At 36.5% G+C, this 16,529-nt stretch overlaps 1 protein-coding gene across 2 annotated transcripts in view; it reads left to right on the forward strand.

Moving 5' to 3' along the window:
• Positions 1-16,529, forward strand: part of LOC131063619 (uncharacterized) — a 49,360-nt gene that overhangs the window by 20,551 nt on the left and 12,280 nt on the right. For both annotated transcript variants that reach the window (XM_057997500.2, XM_057997499.2), the window contains one exon: positions 8,913-9,032. In XM_057997500.2, the coding sequence (XP_057853483.1) occupies positions 8,913-9,032 (120 nt within the window). The remainder of the gene's footprint in view (positions 1-8,912; positions 9,033-16,529) is intronic.

The following is a 16,529-nucleotide window of genomic DNA, read 5'->3' on the forward strand; positions in this document are numbered from 1 at the left end:
ATTGGGAGTGTGTTCTGCTTCCAATTATGATTTGCCTTGGCATTAATCAACCATCTCCTCCCAAGGAGTGCGTCGTACACCTTCCTCTGTAACCAGATGACTACAAAGTCCAAGAAAATTTGTTGTGTCCCAATCATTACTTTTTGTGCCATCAATGTTCCCAACGGCTCGATGCCATGTTGGTCGGCACCTATCAAGTGGAAGGTCAGCGGCCAGAGCGTGGGCTTATCTAGACATTTCCAAGTGTCTTTTGGCAGTATGTGTACTCTCGAGCCTCCATCGATAATGGTGTTTGTCAACTTCTTCCCCATTATTTCCATCTTGACGACTGTTGGCTTCCTCATTGCTCACCGTCAGCAACATTGGATCACTAGCCTCATTCCCTTCATGTGGTGGTTTTCCTGTTAGTTCCTCTCGTGGTTTGCATTGTTTTTGGCTAATTGTGTTGTCACTGACCATGTTGGTAATTGCTACTCAAAGTTGTGGCATAGTTTGAAGAAGGTCTGCCACCTTGATCGGTATGATCGTCTGTAGCACATGTCGAACTATGTTCTTCTCTGATTCCCGCAATGACGTGTACTTGCAGTTCCATTGGAGGTTACTCATTCCTTCGCTAGCACTTGTTCTACTTCGGCTCTAGCTTCTCGGAGTCGTTCATTCTCCGTACAAGAGTCCGAATACACTGCCTTCTTCATCTGTGCTCTCGTGATTTCCATAATTGCCTCATCTTGTTCCGCCAAATCTAGCATATTAATACCCTTTTGCTTTGGGCATTCGATGTCTTCATGATTCTCGGGTCCACACCATTTGCACAATAGTTGTATGATGTCTTTCTTATTTTGATAGTCTCTCGCAAAGTGTACCCATTCACTACATTGTCAACACTGTATTATAGGATGTCCTCTAGAGTCGTACTGTATTTGGTTTCGCCCTCATTGATTTCCATTGCTGCCAGGCGATACATTTTGTGGTTTCAAAACTCTCCCTATGTGAAGAGTGCTTGCATACTTCTAGTCTTCAAATTATATGGACACTCCTTTACTGAATGACCCATCACCTTGCAAATCTCACCAAACATCTTTTTAGGACAATTATCTTTCATGTGCCCCTCAATTTTTTACTCAGTACACAATAGTTCATTACTTTCTTTATTGGTTCCTTTCTCGGCCTTCAATTCTTCTCGTCGAAGGGCCTGCACAATGTTGGATTCTTCATCATTGCTACCTTCAGTGCTCTCATCATCTGTCTTCCTCTTCCCCCTGGAGGATGTTTTGTTTTCACTCTCGATGTCCATCGCCTGATTGTAGGCATTGGTGTACGAGGACGGAGGCACTACTTTCATCTTTTTTTGCAACAAAGGGATCAATCCCTCAGTAAACCACCTCTTCTTCAACCTGTCGACCGGCTAGTGTTCCATCTTGTTTAACAACTCTTTGAGCCTACAGTTGTAAGCATATACACTCATTTTTCCCTTGCTTGGTATTATAGATTTCGGCCACGATCTCATTGTCATCCCTCAGGTTTTTGAACTCCTCTTTGAATGCCTTCTTTAGTTCACTCCACCCGGCCTTGTCTTTAGCATCTAGGTCTGTGTACCAATCAATAGCAATTCCCCAAAGGGTGGCGGGAAATGCCTTCAATCGTGGTCATCTTGGCCATTCGCCTCCCATATCGTTATACATGTCTTACAATGCTGCACGAGGTCCTTTGATCCATCTCCTGTGAACTTTTGTGTTCGACCAGATTAGACCGTCTTGCTCCCCACGTTCCTGTGCCTCTCTTCCACTCTTGGCCACGTGTGAGCTCTCTACATGTCCACCTTTTGTGTCTTTCGCACCTTGGTCACCTTAATTTCTATTCTCTCCTCCTTGGAGTCTTCGGCTCAGGTCCCCTATTCTCAGTTCCTTAACAAGTGGCAAGTTTGTGTGAATTGGTTTCTCGCCTGCTTACTCCCTTGTGTGCCGGGCTTGGGTGGACTTTTCCGACTGCTGCGTTCCAGTGCTTTACTTGCACTATTGGCCACACGCACGTCCTCTACACATCTACCTCTAGCGTCTCGAACACTCTGGGTACTTCTAGGTGTGCCAGACTTGGGTGGACTGTTCTGACTGCTACATTTTGGTGCTTTCCTTGCACTCTTGGCCACACATGCGTCCTCAACATGTCCACCTCCCGCGTCCCAACACTCTGGATACTTCCAGGCTTTGACTCGTCCCTGTGCTCCCTTCGGTCGAGGGTCAGTAGATCACCTAATCGCTTGGTCTTGACCATAGTTGAAAAACTTGGACTCTCCACGGACACGGCAAACCAAAAATTTGGACTCGGACTCGGACTCGTGAAAGACTCGACAAGGACTCAGCGAAAAAAAAAACCGTAGTTTTACAAAGAACATAAAAAAATTAATGCATTTAGAGAACATAAGAGCCATAATTGAAACATTACACATGTCACATACTCATAGTTTCAAACTTTCAACTCTAAAATGTATAATACCAAGATTTCTTCAATGCTAATTATGCTTTTATATGGAGCCTAATCAGACTCAGAGGTTAAATTTTCCCTACTTCCATCGGCGCAATTTCCCCCTATATTTTTCAACGGGGGTTTGGGGGCAGTGCCCCCAAGTTGGGGTCAAGGGGCATCGCCAAATCGGGTGTTATTTTTCTTTTATTTTTCACTCCCTCAGTTATGCCAAATGAAGGCAATTTTTTTTTTTTAAAACTCAATTTTAAAGCTTGCATGACTTTTTTTCTGGGTCACGCGAGTCCATCTGAAAGACTCGCGCGAGTCCTTGCAAAAGACTCGCGAGTCTTTCAAATGGGCTCGCCAGGACTCGCCTCGCGAGTCCTTGGCGAGTCGACTCATGGCTCCCATGGACTCGCGAGTCCGTGGCGAGTCCACGAGTTTTAAAACTATGGTCTTGACAACCCTGTGGCCTCTTCTCACCTTTATTGGGGTCTACAAGCATGAATCACTCAAGGCTGACCTGATTTCTTTTATGGTAACGACGCCAAAATGTTTGCTGCTATATATGATAAATTAAATATAAGAAATAATAATATACATGACAATGCATATTAGACACAATAGTAAAATATATCTTTATTCACACATGCAATTATTTTAGAGGAGAAGACCAGAGATGGTCAGCCAAGGATTACAATTGACCCGACTATTCCATAGTACTTTCCTTGGCGGTACACAACACATTTAAAGACTCCGACGGTTGCCAAGAGGAACACAACCGTCAACCAACCAACACATTGACTACCCGAGAGTAACAACCCACTTAATACATTGGCAGATAACAAATATTATCAAACATAACAATAGCCATTTTATGCCGACTACATAGATTCTTCAATTTGGATATATTTATTTAGTTTTGAACTATCCTACAAGTAGGTATCACAAAGTGAAAATAAATGGAAGAACACTTGGGTGTCATTTCTCTTTTGTAGACTTTTGGACTAGATTTTTTAGTAAGCATTTTATTTTGTCTATGACCATTTTTCAGGAATTCTTGAAGATTTAACCATGACACACATTTAGAAATGTTGAAATTGGCCAGAATATATTTCAGTTTCCCACTATATAGGTCATCAAGGATCATTGGACCTCAGAGATTCTCGTGGTGTTTCTTGTATCTTTGAATAAGGGTGATAGCAGCCATGATGGGAGATTCCTTTAAAGGAAAGTCCAGAAACAAAAGCAGATTCAACAAGGATACAGAAGAATGACAGAAGTGAGTATTTTTAATTATATTAATGCTAATGGCAAGGAATACATAATACAAAGAATACAAGTTGTTCACTCTCACCTATACATGCAAACTCAATTCTCATCATGAGCCCAACTAAAGACCGAGGAACTAAGAGGACCTAGGAATCAAAGACCTGGACTATATACAGCAACGATGACTAAAAGAATAATGTCACTCGGTTGAAAGCAGCAAGTAAAGGAAATGAGTGTAATAGACAGAACTCAATAAGAAACAATTAATATAATTAAGGCAGCAATTAGTTTGACTAGAAAAAAGGCAAAAGTCATGTTAACATAAAAGGCAGCGAACTTGTGAAGGAGACTATTCATAGAGAACATTAATTAAAAAAGAGGGCTTTAGATATGATATAGAGCAATTAGAATATGAAACAGCAGCGATTGTTTGGGAGAATTAAATTAGTATAATGAGAAATCTCCTATCTTAATGAAGTCGATCCCCACATATTATGAAAGGATACGTTTGGAGGGATGCATATAAACTAAGAGTTGTCTCCCTTTGTAAAATAATGCATCTCTTGATGAAGTCATCTCCCCTGTTAAAGGTATATAATAATCATTGTAAGTTGGGAGAGTGTGTTTGTGGTATGTGAATAAGAAGAGAACAAAACAGATACATACGCCAGATTGAAAAGAAGGAATTATGTGAAGATCATTTTAAGACTTGAGGAGAAGAAGATAAAAATTTGATTGCAGATTTTGAAATAAGTGATTGTGGCCTTCTTGTGATATTGACTGGTGATCAGTTTTAGAATTAACTCAAGGAGGACTTCATGTGCAGATTTTGTAGGAGAGATTGTGATCTCTTTGTGGCAAATTGGTTATCAGACTTATAGCAGATTTAACTGAGAATTATTACAGATTAAAAGGGGAGTTGTAACTCTGGTGACTATAATTTTGAATGAGGGGTTGGTGCCTGTAAAATTGTAAAGAAATTGTTATATATATAAAGCAAGCATATTGTCGTGGTTTTCTCCCTTTCAGGGTTTCCATGTAAATATTGTGTTATTGTGTCCTTTGCATGTTTGTAATTTAGTAATTGATGCTACTGTGATTGGTAAAGTTTGAATTGATAAAATTGTTTTTATATTGATTCACCCCCCTCCCCTCCTCTTAGTATAGTTATGTGCTCAACACTGCAGTCATTAATGCAGCCCACTCCAACATTCTAATTTACCAACTCACCCGATGCATTAAATGCCTCCAAATTGACCATGGATCCAAGAAAATCATGCAATTAAATGTAAGATCATATGGCAATCCATTATCTGCTGCATGCTTCCAGACTTCAAGACTTGTGGGATTTTGCTTCTAGGCCCAGATGGTCCTGCACTGGAGAGATGGGTCATTAATTTATCAGTCCAAATCGATACTATAGCATAGATCTGCTTGTTAATCCTTAAAGTATGATGGATGCTATTTTATTTTATTTGTATATTGAGATATCTCTCCCTCTCTCTCTCCTCTCTCATTCTCTCTCCCTTTACCTATCTCTCCCCCTTTCTCTCTGTATTCAGTAAGGAACGGGAGTTTGGGCGATTTCTGAGTCGAGTCATGCTCGTTGAGTCCAGTGGTCTTGGACTCGAACTCGGATTCGGACGAGTTTGGGTCAAAAAATCGCCCAAAATCGCACTTGCCCAAAATCGCCCAAAATTGCTGAGTTTGGCGAGTCCCAACTCCCAAACTCGGTCGGCAGCATGTAACTTTAAGTTAAAACTTAAAAAAAAACACAACTTCTAATTTGTTTTGAATTGATTTGGTTTATATTATGCTTTAAGCCTAAAATTGAACTTTATTTCATTCATTTGGCAAAATAGGAGGAGAAAGGTGAGTTGTGAGGAGAAACAATAGAAAAATATCACCCGCGTTGCCCTCTTGACCCCAACTTGGGGGCGCTGTCCCCAAACCCCTGTCGTGAAATTAGGGGGGAAATTACGCTGATAAAAGTAGGGAAACCTCCGAGTCTGATTAGGCTCCTATTCCATGTAACAACATATACTTCCATTTGGTGCATCAAGAGTTGGAAAGGAAGAGTTTGCATCTCATTTGATCATATGATGACATGGATTTTTTATTCCATGAATTTTGTAATATTGTATACATTTGACAATATTTATATATCTATGTTTGTTATTTCCTTCAGCTACAATTTGCGTTTATGCTTATGTGATTGATGTATACTTGTGTATGTAATCAAATTAGCTTCTATTTGATGATGTTATTGTGTCTTTAAGGTGTATTTAATAAAGGGTTCATGAAACAAGTTTTAAATCTTTAAAAATCTCTAAATTTTTTTAGTTTTTCACTTTGACGAGTCCTGCCGAGTCTGAGCTGAGTTTTGACTCCGAGTGCAGAGTCTCGAGACGATTCGGCCTTGTCGAGTCTGAGTCCCGTTTCTTTGGTATTCACCTCTATTTCTCCCACCCTCCTCTCTCTCTCTCTCACATCTCCTTCTCTCTCTCTCTCTCCCCCTCTCTATGTCTCTCCCTCTCTATATTCCTTTCTCTATTACTTGTCTCTATTACCGGGATCCCTCTCACTCTTGCCCCTTTTATCTCTAGCCCTATCTTTCCCTCTCCTGTTCTATCTATATCTCATTATCTTTATCTCTATCATTTTATATTTAATACAATTATATTTAAATTTTAATGGTTTTAGTTTAATATGATACGTCTAAAATTTAATATCATTTAATTTGATGTAATATATAAAAATTTGAATTCAATTCTTGCTTTTAGGTTGTAAATGTGTATACATTTTTTTATTTTTTTTACCAACAAACCCAAATTGAACCCAACCCCAAATGTTTTTGCACGAATCTACGAACTGAACTGGCAAAACTGAACTTGATCCAATACCAGGACTGGTAAGTTAGATTATATTTAATATATTTACAATTTTAAATTAAATTTTTGAAACATTTATATTTAAATATTTTTAATATTTATTGTAATGGTGCAATATTTAAATACAATCTAAATATATTTAGTAATGTTTAGGCTTGATCCAAATTTTATTATTGCCAAACACAAACACAAACCTTTGTTGGTAAGTGTCCAGCATATCCCCTCGGGATTCGTGACATGGCCTAACAGCCTTTTGTGAGATCCTTAATTGGGATGGTATCAGTTTCCTGAATAGATGCATCTTTTGGGAGAATTGGCCAGCTCAACTTCCTTCAAGTGGAATTAGAGCGGGGTCGCAGGTATTGGGAGATTTGTTAGATAATTGTCGTTGATGTCAAAGCTTGATGTATGCAAAAATATATAAGAACATGCTGTTGGAAGGAATATGCTGCTGTATTATAAAGAACTCGCCTAGTGTTTCATGCTGCTGCCTAGATTTGTTAAGGTTTCATGATCGCATTTGAGCTCTCAAGATATTTTAGAAATCTTCCATTTTGAGAATCCAAACAGCAGCTTTATTTTTAGTAGGTTTTATTCCTGAAGAGTTTAATGAAATGAATGAAAAAAACCTAGTTTTCATCTATGAAAAGAAAAAGGAAATGAAGTTTTAGAAGATGATGGATTTTTTGTGATTGGAAATCAGAGGTAGAGTGTGATGAGCAGAGAAGGATGGACAGATTTATGAAGATTGAGCAAAGTACAGATAAGTTTTTTTCAAGGTTTATTGGAGGTTAGTGTGTAAGATCGGTGTCTTATGTGGGTTGTTGCCTACAGTTTGTAAGAAGTTAATAAAAGCAATGTTTTGCTGTGGTTTGTTCCTTTAGGGGTTTTCCATGTAATCTCTATGTTCTTGCATGTGTTGTTTGCTAGATGGTTTTGAAGTTATATTTGCAGATTTCAAATAAGTGTTAAAATTAGTTCCAATACTGATTCTCAGTATTAGCATGCGCTCTTCAACCTTGTTGCCTAATCTTATATACAAATGCGGTTTGGGTGGGGCTGACTGCAAATCATAGAAACGGAACTCGAACTCGGCTCGGACTTGGCAAGGCCGACTCGGACTCGGACTCGGACTCGGACTTGGACTCGGACTCGGCTGGACTCGGGAAAGTGAAAAACTCATGAAATTTAGAGATTTTTAAAGATTTAAAACTTGTTTCATGCACCCTTTATTGAATACACCTTAAAGACACAATGACATCATCAAACTCAGCTCATTTGATTACATACACAAGTATACATCAATCACATAAGCATAAACGCAAATTGTAGCTGAAGGAAATAACAAACATAGATATATAAATATTGTCAAATGTATACTATATTACAAAACTCATGGAATAAAAAATCCATGTCATCATATGATCATCATCAAATGTTCCATACAAATACCAAAGGTAAATACAACTACAAGCCTATGGCTCAGAGGAACCTGCACCCTCCGGCCTCGGCCCCAGCCCCCTGCGAAGGCGTCTAAGGTAGGTCTTGGATGATTCGACAACCATAGCTGCTCCCCGTGACACCATGCCATGCTCACCAACATTAGGAACATCTGTGTCACCATCTGCCTCTGAATCTCCTGTCTCTGCTCGTGCTCTCCGCTCCTCCTCTGCCATGGCTACAGTCTCAACGTCTATATCTACTTGGTCGATCCAATCAGTGTCAGACTCGGAGGTTAAATTTTCCCTACTTCTATCGACGCAGTTTACTCGGCGAGTCTGACGAGTTCACCCCTTGGACTCGGACGAGTCCGAGTCCGAGCTTGCCAGACTGGGGGGGGGGCATAAATCGTACTCGGACTTGCCGAGTTTGGCGAGTCCTCAATTTTCCAATCTCTGCTGAAAATAGACTATAATACTGACAGCTGGCATAACATTCCAGTCCCTAGAAGTTAACAGAAACGCACTTGGCACTGTTTTATCGATTTTATTTCTTTGGTATGTCTTTTATAGAAAAATTATTTTTCTCAGAATTTAGTTTCCTAAACCCAGTTTTGTGAAACAAACCTAATCATGAAAATTCCTCTTTAGGGAAATATTCCTAAACCCAGTTTTCTGAAACAAACCTAATCATGCAAATTCCTCTTTAGGGAAATATGTGACTTGTGATGATAAACAGTATCAATTATGATCAACATGCTTTTTAATTGCCTAGTAAATTATATAGCATGCTTTATACTTGCCTTGTCACTTTTATTATCCAAATTTATGCAAGTTATACTTTCAGGTGTTGGATGAAGCAGACAGATTATTGAACATGGATTTTGAGCAAGAAATTGATGAAATTCTTAAGGCTATTCCAAGAGAGAGAAAGACATATTTATTCTCAGCAACAATGACAAATAAGGTATGGCTTCGCTCATGAATCAAAAATCTTTCAGTTCTGTATATTTTTTCAGTTGCTCTTAATCAGTGAATTGAATGCATCTCTGATATCTTCTTGTATTCAGATTTCTTTAACCAAATTACTTAATTTTTCAACTATTTTTGGCTCTTTTTTTAATATTACACATTTCTGTCAGTTATCATTCACATCTCAAAAGATGCACTTTATAGTAAAAAAGACAGTTCCATTTTAGATGGGTACTGCATTATCATTTGATAGTATTTCATATCTTTAGTCAGTCTACTGGTGCAAAAGAAGTGTTTTCCATTCACATTATCCATGATTTACAGTGCCTGTTTAGGCTGTACAAGTAGTATTCAAAAGTAGAATTATCTTTATCTTTCCTTTCTGTTTTCTAGTTGGTACATCCTATATAGAGGAATGTGGTTAGATAAAAAGACTTGTCAATACTAATTTTCCTTTGCTATTACGCGTGGAGATAGTTAGCAATTTCTAGTTGACTAGTAAAAAAAGAACGGTTTTTTGCAACAAAAAATGTTGGAAAGAAATTGAAACTGATTCAATATATTAGACAGTTGAAAAACTCGGACTAGGCAAAATTATCAAACATTTAAAAATACATAATTTTTTAAAATATTCTTCAAAAACACACATATACACTAAACTTGTAGAATGCATGACTGATGTTTTATTATGCCGAGAGGCATCTACAATGACATACAAATATCCGTTTGGAATAAATTTGACGTGTAGATGACAGGTAAATGCATGCATGTTTCAGTTTCTCTATAAGTATTATTTTATTACTCTGAATAAAATAGAATTATTGCCACTTGTCTCTAATTATATGAAACTGTTACGTCTTTAATGAAAGTGAAAGAGTGCAGCATTATTCAGCTCCATGTCCTTCTTGGCAACTAATAAACATGCAAGACAATTATGTGATATCTTGAGACATTATTTTACGTATATTTTTTTAGAATATAGGTATACAAGTATATAAATCAAACTTTGAGCTTAATACATATCATAAACCAAAAAAGATATGGCACTGATTGTCCATCCATCACCATACAAAGATAAAAAGACTCGTACAATAAGATGATAATATATAAGATCTATATAATTTATATTATATATTGTTTAGTTATAATATTATTAGTTATATCCTTTTAACTAATATTTGAAATTATTTTATAAATATATTCAATTGTATATAATAATATAATACTATCAATCTTTTTAAACTACAATTAAATATATTTATATATCAAAACAATGAAAATATTATATTATTTACATAATATAAATAAATATAACAAAATATATTTTACAATATAAAGAAAGTATATAATATAATATACTATTATATTATATATTTATAATCTAACTGATCAATGTTTTCTCCCCGCATCTGTTCTTTTGGATTGACCCATGCTTTTTGGCATTTTGCTACAAATTCCATCACGCTTTCTACAAGATTAAAGATGCAAATTACAAATTCTTACTTGGTTGCCGCTATAGTGCTCGCATGTCAAAAAAACACATGAAAACCTAAGTCAAATTGCTTAGTGACGAGTTTTATATTTTTAATCGCACGATTTTGTGAGTTTTAGGATGTACAGTCACCGTAAGTTTTGTAAAAATGTGTGTTCATCTGTGAGTAACTCACAAGGGTTTTCTGGGTGGTAGTATCACAAGTCTGGTGAGTACTTGCCAAGTCTTGCAGGCATGAAATTAGAGTGAGATGAAAATTGAAAGATATAGGTTATAAATATTAAACACAGTTGAAAAACTCGGACTCAGCAAAAACTCGGGAAGGCCTGAAAATGTGACTCGGAAAAAACTTGGCAATCAAAAAAATTGCTTAAATTTCATTAGAAACACTTTTTTTTTTGGCAAAATTCAATGAGGAGTTCCATCCAATGAGTCAATAAATGAGTACATAAAAGAAACAAGTCGAGTCTAGTTATATTGATTGGTTTAAATGCAAATTGGGTACAAAATGGCATCCTCATGTGGAATGCTGATGTTTGATAGTCTGAAACAAAATGAAAACAAATAATTTTTGTAAAACTAAAAGTAAATACTACATCAAAACAATTTACATCTTCCTCTTCCAAGTTCTAGTAAAAACTAGGGGAGAGGTAGAACTAGAGGCTCTAGTCCTAGGAGTCCATTGTGGCTACTCCTCGCTCGTCATGACATATTGTGGCTCGACCTCCACCTCCATCCTAGATGTAGATGATGCTGTCATTGGCAATGACTCCTCTTTGTCCTCCTCATCCTCAATGTTAGCCAATGTGAATCGAAATCCACCCTCCTCCATCGCTCGCCTCTCCAAATTATAGATCTCATCATCGGTAAACAATGGAGGCTGCTCTTATGTTGTCCAATCATTGTAAGGATCTATGTCTTCCAAATCAATTGGACCATTAAAGGATGATGTTTCCTCTTGCTTATGCGCAATTGAAGATTATATTGCACAAAGACAATGTCATTGAGGCATTTTTGAGCTAATTTATTCCCCTACTTCGTGTGGATGGCCTTGAACAAGCTCCAATTGTGCTCATAGCTGGATGTACTACAAGGTTGGCATAAGACATGAAGGGCAAACCTTTGGAGATTTGGGGTATTTCCACCCTATTTTGTCCACCAAGGCTCTACAAAATAAAATATTGAAGAGTTAAAAAGAAAATCCAAAACATATTTTATCAAATTATCAATATTTGTAAACTTGTAAATCTGAAATTTTGTAGCTTGTAAGCTGCATGCGAAAGATGCCAAGTTTTATGCTTGGTGTTTGAGTGGTTCTTCCTCTCTTAGCCAGTTTTGAAGAGAAAAGCTTACCCTTTGTTTCCCTATAATTTTCCAATTCATCCACAATGAGCTTTCTCACCTCAACCTTGGGTTTTAGCCTCTAAATGCATGCAATGAGGCCCTCCATAATCTCTCCACTAGGATCTGAGAAGGAAACCGAGTATAAAAAACGAGGGCTGAGGAAGTGTCCTGCTGCATGGATGGGTTAGTGGAGTTGATTGTTCCACCTCCTATAAATAATTTCGCATATGGGATCAAATTTGAGTTGACTTCCCTTGTAATAATTTTTGATTGATGTCATACCCTGCTCCTTTGATCAGATATACTAGATCATTTAGGCTATAATAATAATACAAAATCATATTTGTGAAATTAGTACATTATTTATTCATCATGATTAGTTAATTAGTTGATTAATTGATCATTTGTTAATTAACCATTAATTAATATACATAGTGTAATGTTTATTAATTAATTATTCATCATAATTTAAATAACCATTACTTAATTATTAAGCATTATTACCAGCAAATGTTAACATCCTTTTACATATGCTAACACCAACTAAGGATTATTAATATTATACAAAGAAAAGAACACTATTTGTATTTAGTGATGCAGCGCTTTGTATTTGGAAGCATAAGGACACAACGTATCATTGCCAAAGGACACATCTGATCCCAGCAGCTCATCATTGGGCAAAGAGAGTATTAAAGACCAAGCAATATTTTGTGGAAGGAGGGTGGAAAATAGAAAGGAAGAGGAGGGTTAAGGGAATCGCAGAAGTAACAAAGAGTCAAAGCAAGGGTGAATACACTCCATACGGGTATGATGTATCTAACCCACTGCTTACTACAACAACATCAGAAATTTAGTAAGATATAAATACTTACATTCTGTTATTCTAATTTGATAGCATTTTTTCAGAAACTAATATAGGTTAGTCTGCAAGTATCAGGCTCGAAAACATTTATAACTGAATTTAGTAAAGTACTAATAATCACAGGAGGTATTAGAAATCATAATGCAGATATTAAATATTCTTCAGACATTAAATATAGTAAATGTAGATATTAAATACAATGAATATATATACTAAATATAATGAATGTAGATATTAAACATAAGATATTAAATACAATAAATATAGATATAAAATGTAATGAGTATATATATTAAACATGCATAAACATTACAGACATTAAACAGCACCATCAATCAGATCAGATCAGAACTGTTGTTAAGTTACAGGCAGTAACATCCTTGTTCTTAGTGGTTCTAAACCAAGCTTTGGTTAACATTAGTATCCTTCTATTGTTCTCTCTATGTACTAAAATTGTGATTCTAGGACAGAATATAAGAGGGTCTTATTAGGGGGCATTACAATTGACTCCTTGGCCCTATCCATTGCCTCATAACGATATCCCATTGGGACTTTTCTTCCATCCACCAAGCGGAGAACTCTAACCAAGGGCTTTGACACCTACAATTTAAAAATACAAAAAGATTAAAGTTACAAATTTATAATGAAAGACTCGAATAATAAAAACTTAAATATTCAATTGTAATTTAAATTTAAACTTTTGAAGTTACCTTCACAATCTCTGTAGCTCTTTGTGCAAATAGGTTGTCAAGACTATGCATGCAACACTATCTTCTTCCGGCTTCTTCAAATAAGTTGAGTCTAGCCATGCTCGACTTGCAAACATTTGTTTCAAAGCCATCAATGAACCAAGAATGCTTTGTAACGTTAAGAAAATTGTTGCAAACCTTGTGACACTCGATCTTACCAACTCTTTGCGTTGGGTGTGCTCTCTTATGAAGTGCAGAACCCGAGGGTGATCATAGATATATTTTGTGAGCCTTATTGCATCCTCTACAACTGGTGTCACCCAATCAAGTTTGTCTATGTCCTCCAAAAGAAGGTCAAGGACAACTTGCTCCAATATTAGAGCCAAAGTTTCTGCATTTTTCACTTTATTCGAGGCATCCATCGATTTGAAGAAAGCCGCACTATTTTTGCAAGCAACCAAAAAATTAATTATGGAGCAGTTTTTCCCATCCGTACATCCATTAGAAAGATTAGTCCAGCCATAATTTTTTACAATCCTTTCTTTGCTCTTCCAACACTTCTCTGGCCCTATCAGTTGCATTCACGAGTAACCTACAAGTACGAAGTGAAATTAAGTACACAATTTTAATTTTCAAAGAAAAATAATTTAAATTCAACATAATTTATGAAACTCAACATAAGTTATCAAAACATTTAAATCAACTGAACTAACCCCCCATTCAAACTTGTGCAAGAAGGTGCCTTGTAGCCTTTTCCTGCAACTATCAATGTGGTAACCAAATATCAGTTGCATTCACGAGTAACCTACAAGTACGAAGTGAAATTAAGTACACAATTTTAATTTTCAAAGAAAAATAATTTAAATTCAACATAATTTATGAAACTCAACATAAGTTATCAAAACATTTAAATCAATTGAACTAACCTCCCATTCAAATTTGTGCAAGAAGGTGCCTTGTAGCCTTTTCCTGCAACTATCAATGTGGTAACCAAATTATGCCAATAAGGATTATCTGCCACATTGAAAAGGATGCTATTAAAGCATCAAAAATTAGCACATGCAATGTTTGCATGCTCATGCGCCTCCCTATTTCACCTAGTTGCCTCCAATGATGGTTGTGCTCTAGGTGTGTTTCTATGCACAAAATAATTATGTATAGGCGACTCTGATGCTGGTGGCGATGTTGATGCTCTATTAGAAGTTGAAGTGGTGTTGTGGTGGTTGTGGAATTGTTTCGGATATGTGGGCTATGAAGAGAGCCTAAAGCGCATCCTCATTTGCTTCAAGGTTGACTGGAGCATCTTGAGAAGCAGCTATGGATGCTGCCATGGCTAGCTTTACCCTCTCCATTTGCAATTTTTTCTCTCCTGTGGCTACAAGTATGGCATTCATTTCTCTTTTTATTTCCATGGTGGCCCTAGACAACCTCTAGTATCATGCTTAATGATGCCTACAAGGTGGTATATGAGGCGGTTTATGCCTCCGTGAAATGTTTTTTCACATTTAATGCAAAAAATTGACCCAGGTTTCGGTTTTTGATAAGCATACTTCCAAGCAGGGTCTCTGGCTACTTTAGGACGAGTGCCTACAAATGATGGAGGCACTGGCACTGATGGGGCAGACCTTGAAACTGAACCAGATGCAGGACTTTCTCTATTTGCTATTATAAATTATCCTACACATACTTACAAAGTGAAAGGACAAGTTGTTAATATTTAAATAAAAAATTTATAAACAAACTAAATGAGTTTAAATGAATATAGATTACTTGAAATCAGTAAAATTTAATGTAATGTAAGATTCTAAACATTTTCTTAAAGTTAAAATTTAAAAAATAGTGGCAGCGTTTGCAAAAACTGTGAAAACAATGGAAAAATCAGAAAGAAGTTGTCAAAAAAATGGTGAAAAATCTTGCTGTTTGCAAGCTAAACAGTTTATGCCAAAAACTCTGCAAGTTTTTGCGTGAGTTAGCTGAAAAGCTTGCGTGTTTTTCACAACTCTGCAAGACTTGCATCTATGATTAAACATATGCTCATGTTTTTTTAAATAATTGGCAGCTAGATGGGAGAACCTGAAAAGTGAGTTTCACTAAAAATGAACTTGATATCAGATGCGGCATCTTTTTAACTTTCTCAGTTCATTCTAACCACAATGGGTTTATTTCTCGTGACCATATCCAACAGGTTTGATCAACTCTTTGATTGACTTGTCTGTGTTCTGGGGTTGTTTATTCATTACTAAGCTGCAATTCTCATAGTTCTGGTATATCACAATGCTAATAAATAGCTTTGAGACTGTTTGACCTTCCTCCTCAACTAGTCAATGGCCTTGTTATCTGCCTCTACAAGTCAGAATTCGATGCAATTTCTTCTCAAATCTTCATCCTGAATTGCCGTTATGCTTCTCAAGCTATAGCCAATGTAGTTTGACAATGCCGTCCATAGCCTCGGACATTCTTCTACTGATTAAGTCTCAACCATTGAAGTTTTGAAGTTCATGTAGTCTGAAAATGTGGACTATGATCTTGGAGATTCTTTTATTAATTATTTACAAGAAAGGTGTATTGCCATAAATCAATTTGCCTTTCATCGTTTTACTGATTATGTACAAGAAAGGGGTATTGCCATAAATCAATTTGGCTTTCATCCTTTTACTGATTATGTAAAAGGTGTATTTCCATAAGTCAATTGTTAAGTAACAAACTATCTGCAGGGATTGTTATAAGAAAGTGATTTTGTGTAGAACATAGAATCTATATGGCAAGTAATGTAGAAGCATGCTTCAGCATCATAGAAGTCCTGAAACCATTTGGACATTTAGCTCTCCAGTACCTTCTTATTGGAGCACCTTATTGATCTCATTTTAGGTTCAGTTTGAAATTAACAGGGCCATTGGTTTTTCACAATCAATCTTAACAAGCCTAAGTGCATTGGCTAAATCATTAAGTCTTTAAATATGTAAAACTGGGGCAAAAAGAGCTTTCATAGCTATAAGAGAGTATGCTAATTATTATTAAAATTCCTTTATTCCATATTTTATTATGGTTGATTCTGCAAATCATATAAAATACCAGGTGTTGGATGGGGAAAGGGAAGGTGCAATC

This window comes from Cryptomeria japonica, chromosome 4 (assembly GCF_030272615.1).
Source record: "Cryptomeria japonica chromosome 4, Sugi_1.0, whole genome shotgun sequence".
NCBI lineage: Eukaryota > Viridiplantae > Streptophyta > Pinopsida > Cupressales > Cupressaceae > Cryptomeria > Cryptomeria japonica.